The sequence below is a fragment of the Drosophila erecta genome, unplaced genomic scaffold (assembly GCF_003286155.1).
Source record: "Drosophila erecta strain 14021-0224.00,06,07 unplaced genomic scaffold, DereRS2 tig00000055-arrow-pilon, whole genome shotgun sequence".
In the NCBI taxonomy this organism is placed as follows: domain Eukaryota; kingdom Metazoa; phylum Arthropoda; class Insecta; order Diptera; family Drosophilidae; genus Drosophila; species Drosophila erecta.
The window spans coordinates 12,523,941-12,539,014 of NW_020825200.1; the positions used below are offsets into that span (position 1 = coordinate 12,523,941).

Sequence of the window (15,074 nt, forward strand, 5' to 3'; positions counted from 1 at the left end):
TTTATCATTGCACAGCACTGGCATTTGGTATATTTCAACCAAAGCCGCTTGGGACTTTTTTCTAAAACGTATTGGTATGCTTTAACCGTTCTTTTACGGTCACACTGCAACCCAGACGAAAAAAGACGCGAAAAGATGCAGAGAATATAAACAACGGTGAGATAATAATTAAACAATATGCCACAAGACATAATTTTTGGGTGACTAACATATTGGAGTTAAAACTGGAGAAATTACTTGCTATTTAGCCCAGAGAAAAGTTGAGACTGTGGGCAGGTGCGAGTCTGTGCATGAAACGGATACTTCAGACACAAAGGGTGAAAAAAGCGAAACCAGAAGTTTCGGTGGCTTTATATGTATTACCACGAATTAGATACCCCTGCTATTACTCGATTATCTTCCGAATCAGAGCCTCAAATCGTTGCCCTTGGCAACATCTTCAGCTGCACCGACGTGCATGTATGTGTATGCACATAATATGCTCACACACACGCACTTGAGATGAGTTTTCCCAAGGTAAAAAGGAGGCGAAAAGCCATGAATGAATTCTTAGAGTGGGCGAAACGGCGGGGAAATCTCCAGTTTGGTGAATGATTCCACTTGCGGGAAGCAGGGAATCTCTGCTAATTGGCCGCTTTACTGCCAGCCCGACTCATTAGCGGCTTTTCACATGTCACCAGGTGATGCAAGTGTATGCGTGTGTATGTATCGTATGTACATTATGTATCCGCACTATATACCCAGTTAAACGGTTGTTTCTCGCCCTGTCTTGAGCTCGGATTCCATGACAGATTATGCAACCCACTCTATTTCCATCTCTTTCGGCTGCTCCGATTCTTTGGCACAACGAAAATGAGATTCAAATTAATGGAAAAATATAACTAACTGCCATATCAGCAGTTTATTCTTATTTATTAGTAGCACTCCAATTTGGCAACTACTTTCTCGCTCTACGAGGCAAACATGTATGCCACATATTATATATAATTTAATTATTGTCTTAGATTCGTGGCACTTTTTTTTAGCCATATTTTTGCATGTGTATTTCTCGGTTTTTTCTGTCTGTGTGCAGGGCTATTTTTGTATCGGTTTTTCGTTATTTTTTGTTCGCATTTGTTTTGGCCAGATATCTGCTTGTGCGTTGAATATTTGCCATCAACAATCGTATTTACTTTGCGAATCAAGCTCTTTGGAACCTGAGATTAATTCAAATACCCCTGCGGCCATCCATCTTGATCACTTTTTGCAAGTGCCGGCTTATCAGTTTTATGGGCTCAGTTGCTCTTATCAACATTTTCCCAACAGCTGGCCATTAACCGATGTCAATTTATCAACAAATAGAAAAGCTTTACGCCTTCCATTTTCCACATATGTACATATATTCGACGTGGCACCGGGTCAGTCACTCGAGACATATTATACAATGGATAATTTTATAGTTCTCGAGTCTTTTTATCCCAAACCCATTGAGTAATAATCTTGGCAACTGAAGTATACTATATATTATACGTAATTGTTTTGTTGGTGCAGGTTGTGGTTGCTGGGCGGCAAATGATTCGATATAATTGTTTATAAACAAATGCAAGCCGGTGGCATCAAGGAAAATTAAAATATGTGCTAAATTATAATGGCCACTTGCTGATTCACAGCGATGCGGATTACGTTTGTTTTCCTGACCATTTATTTCAATAAATCTTGACGAGTGCTTTAAGACCTATAAAACCTAGGACTTATAGCAATAGAAAGGCATATGAGAGCACGCCTATTAATGGCAAGTTTTAATGTTCATTTTGATTAGAAAAGAGAATAAAGTAGTCTAAGTAAATTATTCGCTTGATATATTTTCATTAACAATTAAAAGTTCTACAGTATAATTTTGTTCACACGTAGTAGTACGTTGCATGCCTTAAAGTTCTTAATCTTCATTGCGTGCGAATGAAAAACTGGCGTTGGAGAAGAGGAAACTCCTCCACATCCAGACAGACATGGTAGTGATGCATTATTTAAAGAAGAATACTACAAAAGTTCCCTCACTTTATGGTTCCACACATTTTCTGTGCGTCGCCATTTGGACACGCAACTGGTCTGCGCGTCCTCCACCTCCTTTAGAGCACCGTTTTATTTATATTATTTGCTTAACTTATTGATTTTGTCCATTTCTCAGTCTCACTTTTTCCTTCTCCCGCTGAAATGAGAGTTGCGACACAATTTTTTGGGCTCCCGAAGGTTAAAAGCGAAAATCAATAATGAACAAAAACCTAAATTAGTCCAGTTTAGTGTCCAGACATCCACAAACTTCAAGATGGGTATAACGGTTGCAGGATATACGCAGTGAAGATAGTTGACTATAACAAAATATAATATTAATATTTTAGTAATCAATAATATTCTAAAATCTTGTTATCTTCCCACCCTACAGGTGTACTATGCGACCATACAAATATTTGAGATTACATACTGAAAAATGGAAGCAATATCGAAGATTTCCCTGATATTGTGTGCCTTGTTTGTCGTGGTCAACGCCGTAGCGGCCATCAGTGGCGACAGCACCCACTGTCAGGCCACCTACAGCAGTGCCGAGGCGTACCTGGCCCAAATCCCGCAGCAACATCGTCCACAGATCAGGCCCCGGATAAGGACCTGGCAGGAGCACGAGTTCTCGCTGCTGGGCTACAAGTTCCATCTGCCGTTCGTGGGCCATGCCGTCGACTCGGATCTAGATGATAGTGACAGTGATGAGGGTCTGTGGCTGGATGCGACGGACGCCGGATCAGAGAGCGTAGAGGTGGAGGAGTATGAACTTCCTTCGGTCGGTCACGTCGATCCCTCGGGCAAGGTTTTTAAGCTAAGCTGCGAGCATGTGGACCTGAGGCGAGTTAACCAGGAGCTGCTCTCCCAGCGAAGCTCGCCCATCAACTACAACCAGCTAATGCTGTCCCATGTGCCTGCGGATCTTAGTAATCCCCTGAAGCTGCCGCAGCTCGAAAGTGTGAGGGAATTTAACTGGCAGAGTAGTGAACTTAAAGATGAATCGCTCAGGGAGCTCTTCACCCGCCAGCCGCACGCTTTTGAGTATATGGAACGGCTGAATCTCATCGAAAATCGCCTGGAGTGCCTTCATTGGGCCATTCCGCTGGCCGTGCGGCGCGTGAAAGTACTTAAAATGAGCGGTAATCGACTGAGCAACTGCAGTCTGACAAACCTGCAGCACATGAAGCAACTGCAGGAGCTGCACTTGGACAGAAGTGAACTGACTTTCTTACCGCAGCGCTTCCTGGGTGAGCTTAGCGAATTGCGCATGCTGAACCTCAGCCAGAATATGTTGACAGAGCTTCCACGGGATATATTTGTGGGGGCCCTGAAGCTAGAGCGACTCTATCTATCCGGAAACCGGCTGAGCGTGCTGCCATTTATGCTCTTCCAAACGGCTTCCGATCTCCAAGTGCTGGACCTCAGCGACAACCGCCTGCTTTCCTTTCCGGACAACTTCTTTGCCCGCAACGGGCAGCTTCGCCAGCTGCACTTGCAGCGAAATCAGCTTAAGTCCATCGGCAAGCATAGTCTGTACAGTCTGCGCGAGCTGCGACAGTTGGACCTCAGCCAAAATTCTCTGTCCGTCATCGATCGAAAGGCGTTCGAGTCTCTGGATCACCTGCTAGCCCTGAACGTTTCCGGCAACAATCTGACCCTGCTGTCATCCATCATCTTCCAGTCGCTGCATGCCCTCAGGCAGTTGGATCTCAGTCGGAACCAGTTCAAGCAGCTGCCCAGTGGCCTGTTTCAGAGACAGCGCTCCCTGGTGTTGCTACGCATTGATGAGACGCCCATAGAGCAGTTCTCCAACTGGATATCGCGTTATGATGAGTCTCTAGTGGATCCGCAAGTGCTCCATCGTTTGCGTTACCTTTCCGTGCAGCAGAATCGCAAACTAACTCATTTACCAGCCACCCTGTTCGCCAATACTCCAAATATAAGGGAGCTGCTGCTGGCCGAGAACGGACTGCTGCAGCTGCCCACACAGATATCAGGGCTGTCGCGATTGCAGCGACTTAGTGTACGTGGCAATAGCTTGGGATCGCTGCCCGAAAATATAAAAGAGCTCAGACAGCTGCACTACCTTAATATATTGGGCAACGAGTATCAGTGCGACTGCAGCATGTATTGGCTGACTGCCTGGCTGGCGAATACCAGCACTAGCCTGCGCCACCAGCTGCCCCAGGCACAGAACAATAGCAATGGCAGTTCCAGCCAGACTCCACTGGACTCATACGAGAGTATCGACCATCAAATCGATGCGCTCAAGTGTCAGTATGGTTATCCTGGCGATATGCTCCGCGTGCTAAGCAATCTCAACTGCTCGGTGCCCTCGGTGGTGCAGTTCTCCGAGCCAAAGATGCACCTGCTTCTGTCCACCGCCAAGCTTGAGTGCCAGATATCAGGGAGCCCAGTACCGGATATCATCTGGGTGAGTAGAGCAGCATGTTATTTTAGGCATTTTAATGTAAAATAGTTTAAAGACAAACCATTACCAACTAAAGCATATTTTTATCAACAAAATAAGTATAACTGTATAAGTGGATATATTTGAATATCGCTTATGATATTAGTAATTATTATGCCCTTTTTAAGGTAACCAGTCCTGAAAGTTTATCCTTTAGCTTCCCTAGAGGTGACTAAATGTATAATTCTTCCATAAACGTTTTATGAGGCACAGAGTTAATCGTTTACCCTTCATCAGGTCACACCACGCAATAAGATTTTACGCCACCATGCTGACCCTGACAAGCGGCCGATCATCATCGACAGCAAGGAGAATGCTCACCAGCCACCGAGTGCCCACGAACTAGCTGCCCTGATGGACGAGAGCTACATCCAGTCCTTGAACTGGACACGTCAGAATAGTCTAGTGGGTCGACGCGTGGTGCTGATGGAGAACGGATCGCTGCTGGTGCACAATATTTCGAGAATTGATAGTGGGCTCTACACTTGTTATGCCTTCAATGTGATGGGCAAAGCCTCGGCAGGATTGCGGTGGGACTAAGTAGTGAATATCATGTTTGAATACTTATTAAACGGGTTTTTCTGTTCTCCGCAGACTGTACATCGATCCCATTGTGTTCTACCGAGTTAAAATCGGTAGTATACTGTTTGGTACGGCACTGGCTACTGCATTCTTACTGCTAACCCTGATGGTGCAGGGATTGAGGAGCTGCCTGTCACGCTGGGGAATCTGTAACCGCTTCTATTGCTGTGTCAATCGGAAGAAGAAGTCACCGCGCAAACGCCAAATATACGCTATGCTCGATAGCATCGAGACCTACAAGAGCCAGCAATTGGAGAGGCTGAGAGAGAACTACACCCAGCAGGTGCACCGCATCAGGGAGAACTGCGCCCAGCAGGTGGAGTGGATCCAGAGCAGCTACACCAGCCAGGCTAAGCATATTCGCGAATTCCGCGATATAGGCTCGAATCACCTTACTACGCTGAAGGACCAATACTATGATCAGGTGAAGAAGGTGCGCGACTATTCCACAGGCCAGTTGAGCTGGGTGCGGGAAAACTACGTCTTCCAGAGGAACAAAATCCGGAAGTTTAGTGCGCATCAGGTATTGCGCCTTCGCGAGGGATACAAATACCAACAGCAGACGCTAAACAAGGTACTGGAGAACCTTCCTAGTTTCTACTTCGAGAACTGTCGCGGACGATGTGAGGAGGACATAGCCGAGGGTAAAATATTACTAAATTACTATTAAGTCGTATTTATATTAAATGCATGTGTTTTATCAGACATAGACTGCTACTTCAAAGGCCAAATGGACTTTGGTGGCTCCAAGGAGCTGCACATACAAAAAATTAAAGCGCGCCTATCTGCTAATTACTCAGCCAGCAAGGCGTCGCTTTACTATACCCCACCAGACGACGATTTGCTGCATAGCTCGCCACTTAATCTGCAGACCTCCCCCATCCACATCAACTACATTGATGAGAATCTAGACCAGCAAAAGCAGTTGGAGCACGATTTCAAAATGGAGCCTCAGCTATTGCTTTACAATGCCCCCATGCTCTATATGAATCCCGAAGGCGCTAGCAGCAGTGGTCAGGCGGCGGCATTGGCGGCGGCTGGGGCTCTATCGCAGTTCATAAGCGTGGAGGACAATAATCAAGAGCAGGAGATGCATCCGCTAAGAAAAATCAGTGGTAAACCACTGGGGGTGCCCGAACTGAAGGACTTGAACGATGTAAAGAGCTCAAAGTCTTGTCCGGCCATTTATAAGGTTTCCAAACAGCGAGATGGTAGCACTCTTCATGAGCTGCAGAAGGAGGGCGAAGCACCCTACCAAATGCTTCGCCTAAATCCCGTGGAGACCACTTCGCTGGCCTCCTCCGTTACTGCTGCGATACAGCCGAGAGCGGAAAAGCTGAACATTATCCTGGACGAATGTGGCTCGGCGTCGTTGTGCAAACCGGAGCAGGAGGCCGACGGCGGGAATAGTGAGACTCCTCCATCCGAGTCCAGTTGTGAGTCCAACAGCTTGGCCGCCAGTTGCGGCGATGTCTGCCAGGTCAGCAGCAAGCTGGCAAACGCCGCCTCATTATCATCTACTCCCCCCAAGCCTGACCATGCCAGCACTTAGAGATTTTTTAAAATTTAAAATTAGAAATTGTATTGAAAAGTAACGAAGATATAAACTGTATAGAAGTACGTGAATCAAACACACATCTGCAAATGAAGTTAATGTTAATGGTTACGCTATAATGGTAAGGCAGACAACAATAATAAAACTTAGAGTTAATTAGCAAAACACAGAAATTCAAGTGCTGAAAATTAGGAAATATCGGAACAAGTCATACGATTATACTGACAGATGATCAAAACCAAGCTTAAAGAATTTAAAATGAGATCAATTCACACCTGGAATCTATAGCTAAGGTATCACGTCAATAATACTTGAAAAGAGCCCCCCATTTGTGATTTCATTACTTAACGAGTGTAAAGCATCAAAAGTGTAAAGTTCAAGGCGTATTTTAAAGTGAAACTGACAAATTTTAATTGAACTGTATGAAAATAAAAACGTATATAACAAATAAACCTTTGCCATGTATCAATTGGCGAATTTTTTCTTCCAAGCTCAACAAAAGCGTATAAAATCGATTAAATCATTCTACGCCTATCGACTTAAAATAATTTTTGAGATATACTGATATATTCTTTCATTTGCAGGAAACATAAAATAACAATAACAATAGCATGTGGAATAGAAGCTGCATTCCTAAGGATCTGGACACTCTGGCTGTTTGAGGATCTCAATACAGCATGGATTGGCGTCAATTTTGCAGACCTCGCTCTCCGTCTCCACCTCGCTAAGATCGGTGATGTCGCACTCGCATGGGAAGCACTCCATCTCGCCGCCCTCTTCGCCCTCGGCCTCCTCACCCTCTCCATACCAACTGATCTTCTCCTCGCTGCGCATGCTCGGCTCAGTGGAGAGCGAGCAGACGGACAGCTCTGAATCGGATATGGCCAGTGGCACCGGCTCCTGGGGCAGCAGGGCATAGTCATACACGGCCATCTCCTGGGCAAACCACAGAGTTGGTTCCATTGGCACCACTTCGCCCATTTCGTCCTCCAACCGCTCCTCAGCGTCCTCCATTTCGTCTTCGTTGCTAATCGCCTTCAAATTGTAACTGGCGGGCAGGAAGTAGCCCAGCAAGAGGTATCGACTGTTAAAGCTAAACACGGCCGGTCCACTCGGGTATAGGGAATCCCAAATTCCGTGGAGTATTGTGCACTTGTCCTCGTTCCCGATATACAGCTCAAAGGGACCCGTTCGCATGTTGCTGTTCCAGGTGGACTTTATTCGGACGGACAGGCAACAGCCATCCGTTCCGCTGTTGATGTGATATATTCCCACCCCATGACGTTGACCCTTGAACCAGTCCCCCGAATAGTTGTCCCCATTCACATAGTTGTACCGCCCCTTGCCGTGCTTCAAGTTCTTTCGCCAGTTGCCCTCGTACACGGATCCGTCTGGATAGATAAAGATGCCACGCCCACAGCGCTTCCCGCACCGATACTGTCCGTAGTACCGAGATCCATCCTTGAACACGTACAGCCCGATGCCGTGACGGCGACCCTTCCTGTAGTTCCCATCATACTGATCTCCATTGGGAAGGATGGCCCAACCTCTGCCTTGTCTCTGTCCTGCTGCATTTCGACCGCCTATGTACAGCTGGGATCAAGGAATATTACTACATACTTAAAGTTACAGCAATAAAAGAAGAAACTCGTGTTGGATCTGTACTACTGCTTCTACCAGTCCCATCCTATTCTGCAGAACCAGTTTGAAACTTACGCCTATATTGGGTCCCAAATCCTCCTCTTCCTCGGGCGCCGACAGGTCCTCCTCGGACATTTCGGTCATGGCCATGGTGATTTTGATTTAACCCACTTCTTTCGGTTCTTTATTCGCGAGTGACGTACAGATTTTTACTTACGAATTACTTTCGGGAAATATTTTGTGTAGGCATTAAATAAATGTATTCTGTTTGTATAGTTAACTTAGCAAAGGCTTACTACAATAAATATCAGAATCGAAGAATCATAGAATCGAGGGCTACGTTTTCGCATAGAAGTAGTTGGCCAGGGGATATCGAATGGTCAGGGCAATCAGTGTGCACAGCACCTGGAATCCCATCAGCATCTGGGTGACCACTCGCTCGTGGACAGGTCCGAAAACGACCAGGACAAAGTTGATGAGCGTAAAGTTGTTGGTCCTCACAACTCCGTCTGCTTTGGTATGCCAGCTAATCAGTCGCAAATTCCGCAATACTGTGACCATCAGGCGACCCGGAGCGTTGAGATCGTCCAAGCGGAACTCCGTGGTACTGATGTGAAGCAGATCCGTCTTGCTGTCGTACTGGGGCAGTCGGTGACGCGGGCACGGCACAAAGTGGAACAGCTGCGGCGTGGAGTACAGGAAATTCAGGATTTGCGGCAGGAAGAAGAGGAGCAGAGTCTTGCTAAAGTGGCCCAGGATTCCAACCACGGCAAAGGTCATGCCGGCAAAGTAGCAGTAAGTGTCCCCAACAAACACCTGCGATGGATATCTGGGAAATAGGTGAGATAGAAAACATATTACAACCCACAGTTAATAAACAAAGTTAATATTTTAGTTAAAAGAATATGTACTTCTAATTGAAAATTATAACAAAATGATGCAAGAAACAGAAATGAACATTTTCATCATAATTCCATTACATATTTGTAAATTTATTTTAGGTATACTTTTTGTAAAAATTACCATTTCTATATTTAAATTGAAGGAAAACAATTATAACGTATAAGATTATAAGTTTCAAATAATATCCTTAATATTTCGATAACAGTAAGAACCAGTGTTGTAAGACCCTTTGAAACGAAACAGCCAGATTAAAACTGCAGCGGCGAACAGCTGACTGAGGACATTTGCGTCAGCTGTGCGGGGGAGGTGAGGGGTGCCGTAAAATTTTTTGGGCGTGTTTGCCAGAGAAAGAAAAGCGTGAAAAGTACGGAAAATCCCAACGGAATGAGCAGGAAACCCTGCAGAAAGTGAACCAGTGACCATGGTGAGAAGCACAATCCTGGCCACCCACACCCAGACACCAGCAGCCGGCCTGGGACGGCTGGCCATCACCAAAAAGCTGGTGCTCTGGTTGGTGCTGGTGCTGCAGGTGGGCTTCATCGGCTGCATATGGCTGCTGCAGATGAGCCGTGGCCAGGAGTCACAGCAGCGGAGTGCAGTGGACCAGTCAGTTGGCGGACGCGTGAACTTCGTGGCCAGCGGCGAAGCCCCTATGGAAAAGATAGCCCTTGTGGGCGGAACCCACTGTCCCCATCAGCAGGACAACGTCAACCGCTACGACAGGGACTTTTATCAAATGAAACCGGAACGACTGAACGAATCCCACCTGCCCGACTACCACGTGCCCGCCTATGTGGACGCGGAGATGGGCCTAACCCCCACCCTCTGGTGCTATCGCGAAGGTACCATCAACGAGAGCCAGCGGCTCAACGATGTGGACTACCTGATGGCGCCACCGCAGTGCAGATGTGAAAGTGGCTGGCACGGCAGAGACTGCGGCCAGCCGGAGATCATATGGCGAGCCCTGATGACTTCCAATCGGGCCAGCAAACGAGGCGGAAGCACACCGCTACAACTGGTCGAGGCCAGTTCTACATCCCTGCACCGCCTGTTCTATATGCTGGAACTGGGCGCCTGGGACCACCTTAGTCTGGAGCTCTTGGAGCTGCAAATTCGAGCCCTTATCGAGGTTGTGGACTACTTTCTCATATACTATGTGAGCAACGGCAGCAAGGAGCGGAGTCTGGAGAGCATGCTGGGCAGCCAAACGAGCTACACGCTACTGCGTTGCTCTTCCGAGAGCAACTGCAGCAGCTCAATAGCCTACAGTCACTTTAGGAGGCAGCTGTGGCAGCAGTGTGGTGTCCAAATGCAGGCGCAGGATCTGCTGCTCCACGGGGACAGTGGAACCGTCTATGCGCCAGCAGCCCTCAAGTTTCTCAAGTACTATGCCAAGGATGTGCTGCCGCTGAAATTTCGTTTGAAGTACAACGTGTATGGATTCTACTGGCAGCATCCGAAAAAGACCCTCTTAAATGGGGTGATAAGTTCCTTGGGGCACCTGCACAGTGCCCAAATGGACGCCCACCGTCTGCGCCGGCTGGCGAGCAGCACATTGGGTGATCTCAACCACTACGGCGGATGGAACTGCGAGCTGTGTCTGCCTCCCGAGCAGATTGTGCTCCTGCTGCAGAGCTCCAGCCACCGAAAACTACCAGTAAAGCTACCCAACGATACCCGCAATGCCCACATCGACGCCAACTACATGCAGCAATTGATAGCCAATGGAGTTCACATCGATGGCGCTACGCAGCTGCATCGGTTGCGGGAGCAAAGCGAGAAGTATTTCGCTCCGGAGGAGGCTCTGCTACACAGCAGCCAGTACGGCCAGCTACTGGTGAACCTATACGATGTGGATGTCCTGGAAGACCTGCAGGACGAAGACTAACTACGCCTGTCAAAGTGTGACTTGGGCATGGCACCCTAACGAACCAGCATAAACCTACGAATATATATTTATATGTGCCTGCTTTTGAGTCCCCATCAAAATCTAACAATCTCATAATCATCATATCATACTCTGCCTAATCCACTCATGCGAATGCCCTTCTGTGTTTTTGGCCAGGTGAATTCCAAATTTAGTATCTCAGCAGACAGGACAGACAGACCCGCCATCTGTGATAAGAAAAACCAGAACTAAACAATGAATTTATGAGAGGAAGTCGATACAACCAACTGAGAGCAGTCTCAAATTTGCTGGAAAAAGTTGTGAAATGGGTTGAACGGAATTTAGCATTATTTCTAAGATATAACACACACGATCTGTATGAGAAAGCTTTTTAGATTTACTTTAAATATTGGTACCGATTATCAGAAGGCAAGCAAATTTAAACGAATTTACATTTGGTTACAATTTTGAAGCGATATTTGTGTTATTAGTTTATAACTTAAGAACCCTAATTATAATTAGAAGAAAATTCGTTAGCCTTCCAGATCAATTCAGTATTTATAAATAAAAATCAATTGGAATACTTACTTGTTGAACTTCCAAAGCGCTAGGGTGGTGGCCAGGAAAGGCAGCATGAAATAAATGGAGAATATATGCGAATCCACCTGGTGACCGAGCAATAATTCGATGGCATTGAACAGCAGAATGGAGGCCGCAATTATCAAGGATTGTCCCACCTCCAGGCCATTGATGCCCGCCAGGATGTTGATGGCATTTGTGCAGAATACCGCCAACATGCCCATAAAGACATAGTATAGGGCACCTTGAAGAAATCAAAATATTTGTCAAGTTCCATTTCATCGAAGTTGTAAGTTGACTGAGAGACTTTCGTTTCTGGGGAACCGTAGCTACCTATATTCAAGGAGGTCCCAAACAGATCCCGTGCAAAGTTGGGCATGATGACCGTCGTGGAGTTATAGTTGACGTAGTACACCATAAGCAGCGGCAACGTGGCGATAGTGGGCAACAGTAGCTTGTGGCGCCATCGCAGGTCGAGCACGTCATCGGCGAAGCCCAGGAAGATCATGCAGCAAATGGACAGAAGGGCGGCAATCAATTCCACGAACTGTGCGGGGAATAACAGTCGATAAGGTGGCGCACAAAGACATATATCAATTAGATAAATACCTTATCATGTGGAAAGGTATCGGGTTTGCCTCCAGTAATCGCGTCCGTGGCAGCTGCCTCATCGAAGGTAAAGGGAATCGGTATGAACAGAAACAAGGAGACCAGGAACACACAGCCAATCAGCACACCAAAGGATTCAGGTCTAGAGTTGGGAGCCATTCCAATTAGAAAGCCTATAACACCAAAGAACGCCAACTTACACTTGCGGCTTGTCCTTCTTGCACAGATCCTTGCCAAAGAGATTGGCGTTGATGAACATCTCCCGGAAGCGGGGAATCATCCGCACAGTCATGAAGTATGCGGCGGCCGAAATGGCCGCATTAATGGCTATGGCGACTCCAGACATGGTCGGCCTTGAAAATCCACCTCCACCCGCACTAATTCAATTAGGTGGGGCTGCTCTGTTCCCAGCAATGGGACGGAGGCACGCGTACTGAGTGCGCTGATTGAATCGGGATATTGAGAGGCCGTGGTTGACCAGCCAATCACTCGATCATGGTGCAGAAATTAATTACGCCGACAAAAGTACACGCAATTGAATCTCAAATTGCTGATAACAACAAACTCAGCTGTTCGGCGGCTAGTGTGCCCGTACTTTGGGCTTTTGGACATACCAAAGAGCTGATTCTAGTTTAATAATTCAAAATATCAGTTAATAAAATACTACAATTTAAGCTAAATAACTTTATATCCTAAACAAAAATCTAAATTTAATTTCGCTTTTAAATCAAAAGTTAAAAACGGCCTATTCTTTCAAAAATTAAATACAATAAAATAGGAGTCGTAAATAAATGACCGAAAGAACACAACTGAACTAGATGAAAGACTTAACTTTATTTAATATCAATGATTACAGCACTTGGACCAACTGCATTATTACACATATAGGTAAAGATACATATCTACAACACAATAGATAAAATATGTTGAGAAATACTTGTTCTTTTCGAGCTTCCTTGGTTAAGCTTGGTTAGCTTAGATTTACTTAAGATTGCTACCTATCCCTGAAGAAGGGGAAGACCTTTTGCAGCTCCGCCTTTGACTTGCAGGCCTCCACCTGCGGCAGGGTCTCCACCAGATTGAGCAGATAGATCTGCAGCTGCTGGCGCCGTTCCTCCACGAAGACCAAGTTCATGTTGCCGAAATGCTTCTTTGGCGGAAACTCCACCGCACTGACCACCGGATGGGTCTTTAGCAGTGACTTGTGCAGCTTGTTGAACTCGCTGTAGCGTCTGAAAAACGTCCAGTGTTCCAAACGCTGCCTCATCGTGATGTGAACCTCGTAGGTGTAGTGGGAACCAGATCGCCGTGTCTTTGCCAGCTTTACGTGCGGAATGGTTATCAGGAAATTGGAGCACAGCGATGAGCTGGGGTCGATGCCGGTCTCCTCAAACTGTTTTGTGAGCCTTCGGATGAGCAGGCGGTTCTGTAGGCTAAGCTCCGCTACGCGGGTTTCCAGCAGAGCACATCTTTCGTTTAGGTGGTTGACCTGCTCCTCCAGGGCCGCTTGCTGTTGGTTGTTAGCCATGCAGTTTGCAGAGGAGGACGATTTGCTCCATTGCGAGGACGTGTCGCTTCGATCTTCGTAAAGCTCTGGCTCTCCAACATGCGCGCCAATATCGGGCAAGGGCGTCTTGAGAAACTCCAGCTCGGGTTCAATGGGGTCAAAGGGACCAAAGTTGACTTCTTCCTGTGGCTTTGCTAACTCCTGTTCGATGAATTCCTTAGAGAGTATTTGCTGTACCTCCACCGACTCGATGGGCTTTAGAGCACCCAGCAAGTCCTCTGTGGAGCTGGCGCTCTCAATGGGTCGTTCCACGGCAACACCAGGTCTTTTTTGGCGTCCCACCACCGGCACTGGACTGGTGGTGAATATAATTGGTTCCTCTTTGACGGGAACACTTGACGTCACTCTCCTCGGTGCATTGAGCTCAGTGGTGTCCACATTGAGGGCGAACAATACATCCCTGAGGGAGTGTGTGATCTCTGGCAGTTTCTTGGCTGCCTCATCGTTGAGTAGCAGGGACCAAGGCGTGTAAAATCGATGCAGTTGCTCTTGGTCGCTCAGCCAGGTGAGGACATGGCAATGAAGGCGCTTCTCGTTCAGAGTGGCGCGTATGAAGGCACGTCCTCTGCCCACATTCGTCCAGATCTGCTTGAGATCTATGTACCTCTGCCGTTCGTGGGGCGTCAAATGCGACTGGCAGAATTCCCAGAAAGTGGCGTCATTGTTGTTGCTGCCTCCGCCCGAATTTCCAGACACCATCTCCTGCATGTTCTGGATGAAACTGGAGGCACTGAAGGAGGATGTGCCGGCCGATTGCCTCAGTCCGTAGGTCATAAGGTCCTCGAGGGATTCGCAAAGTTCCTGAACAGATTCATCCCGCTCCGTGGCCAGTTCTTTTCCACCGAACTTTTGCGAGACTTGATGCGCACTTTCCTGGAGACGACGAAAGATGTCCTCACGCCGTTGGCCAAAGGTGCTGCCCGCCAGTTGGCTGCGCATGCTCCGGAAGCCTGCCTCTGTGGGCATCGAGCTGGATGCATTTTCTGGCATTCTTTGCTGCTAATATTTTACTAATATTTATTTCTATTCATTTTTCTCACTCGACTGTGTGACAACACTGGTTGCTTGACAACAAAACAAGCCGAACAGTGTTGTAAAGTATATGAATGGGGGCGTTCAGCACTCCGATTAGTGATTTTATGTATATGTGACTTAGCATTAAGTAATTGATAAAAAAAATAAGCACAATTCGGAAATAAATCCTGAACCGAAACTACTTAGGAAGACTTAAAATTATAAATAAATATGA

At 46.8% G+C, this 15,074-nt stretch overlaps 5 protein-coding genes across 5 annotated transcripts; 2 read left to right on the forward strand and 3 right to left on the reverse strand.

Annotated features, from left to right (window-relative positions):
- Positions 1–69: 69 nt before the first annotated feature.
- On the forward strand, positions 70–7,107 carry LOC6541621. Its single transcript, XM_001969637.3, has 5 exons — positions 70–156; positions 2,420–4,465; positions 4,739–5,031; positions 5,096–5,727; positions 5,788–7,107. The coding sequence occupies exons 2-5, from the start codon at positions 2,465–2,467 to the stop codon at positions 6,633–6,635; spliced, it is 3,774 nt and encodes a 1,257-aa protein (XP_001969673.1). The 5' UTR covers positions 70–156; positions 2,420–2,464; the 3' UTR covers positions 6,636–7,107.
- A 76-nt stretch (positions 7,108–7,183) lies between these two features.
- On the reverse strand, positions 7,184–8,565 carry LOC6543092 (radial spoke head 1 homolog). The gene is made up of 2 exons (XM_001969638.3): positions 8,355–8,565; positions 7,184–8,231 (listed from the first exon to the last, which is right to left on the reverse strand). Exons 1-2 carry the CDS (start codon positions 8,427–8,429, stop codon positions 7,272–7,274), a joined length of 1,035 nt encoding a protein of 344 aa, XP_001969674.1. The 5' UTR covers positions 8,430–8,565; the 3' UTR covers positions 7,184–7,271.
- LOC6542137 (UDP-N-acetylglucosamine--dolichyl-phosphate N-acetylglucosaminephosphotransferase) lies at positions 8,514–12,877 on the reverse strand. Its single transcript, XM_001969639.3, has 5 exons — positions 12,459–12,877; positions 12,259–12,400; positions 11,983–12,196; positions 11,659–11,893; positions 8,514–9,108 (listed from the first exon to the last, which is right to left on the reverse strand). The coding sequence occupies exons 1-5, from the start codon at positions 12,602–12,604 to the stop codon at positions 8,616–8,618; spliced, it is 1,230 nt and encodes a 409-aa protein (XP_001969675.1). The 5' UTR covers positions 12,605–12,877; the 3' UTR covers positions 8,514–8,615.
- Positions 9,425–11,651, forward strand: LOC6543130. Its single transcript, XM_001969640.3, has one exon. It carries the CDS (start codon positions 9,604–9,606, stop codon positions 11,068–11,070), a length of 1,467 nt encoding a protein of 488 aa, XP_001969676.1. The 5' UTR covers positions 9,425–9,603; the 3' UTR covers positions 11,071–11,651.
- A 196-nt stretch (positions 12,878–13,073) lies between the features above and the next one.
- Positions 13,074–15,034, reverse strand: LOC6541649 (sorting nexin-29). Its single transcript, XM_001969641.3, has one exon. It carries the CDS (start codon positions 14,813–14,815, stop codon positions 13,253–13,255), a length of 1,563 nt encoding a protein of 520 aa, XP_001969677.1. The 5' UTR covers positions 14,816–15,034; the 3' UTR covers positions 13,074–13,252.
- Between the last annotated feature and the right edge of the window lie 40 nt (positions 15,035–15,074).

What these genes read in the sequence shown, in the direction of transcription:
- LOC6541621 (XM_001969637.3), top strand. Translation starts at nt 2,465, where the DNA reads ATGGAAGCAATATCGAAGATTTCCCTGATATTGTGTGCCTTGTTTGTC. An exon ending in CAGTACCGGATATCATCTGG is followed by an intron (nt 4,466 to 4,738) that starts GTGAGTAGAGCA and finishes ACCCTTCATCAG; the next exon opens with GTCACACCACGCAATAAGAT. An exon ending in AAAGCCTCGGCAGGATTGCG is followed by an intron (nt 5,032 to 5,095) that starts GTGGGACTAAGT and finishes TGTTCTCCGCAG; the next exon opens with ACTGTACATCGATCCCATTG.
- LOC6543092 (XM_001969638.3), bottom strand. Translation starts at nt 8,429, where the DNA reads ATGGCCATGACCGAAATGTCCGAGGAGGACCTGTCGGCGCCCGAGGAA. An exon ending in ATTTGGGACCCAATATAGGC is followed by an intron (nt 8,232 to 8,354) that starts GTAAGTTTCAAA and finishes CCTTGATCCCAG; the next exon opens with CTGTACATAGGCGGTCGAAA.
- LOC6543130 (XM_001969640.3), top strand. Translation starts at nt 9,604, where the DNA reads ATGGTGAGAAGCACAATCCTGGCCACCCACACCCAGACACCAGCAGCC.
- LOC6542137 (XM_001969639.3), bottom strand. Translation starts at nt 12,604, where the DNA reads ATGTCTGGAGTCGCCATAGCCATTAATGCGGCCATTTCGGCCGCCGCA. An exon ending in ATACCTTTCCACATGATAAG is followed by an intron (nt 12,197 to 12,258) that starts GTATTTATCTAA and finishes TTCCCCGCACAG; the next exon opens with TTCGTGGAATTGATTGCCGC. An exon ending in TGGGACCTCCTTGAATATAG is followed by an intron (nt 11,894 to 11,982) that starts GTAGCTACGGTT and finishes GATTTCTTCAAG; the next exon opens with GTGCCCTATACTATGTCTTT.
- LOC6541649 (XM_001969641.3), bottom strand. Translation starts at nt 14,815, where the DNA reads ATGCCAGAAAATGCATCCAGCTCGATGCCCACAGAGGCAGGCTTCCGG.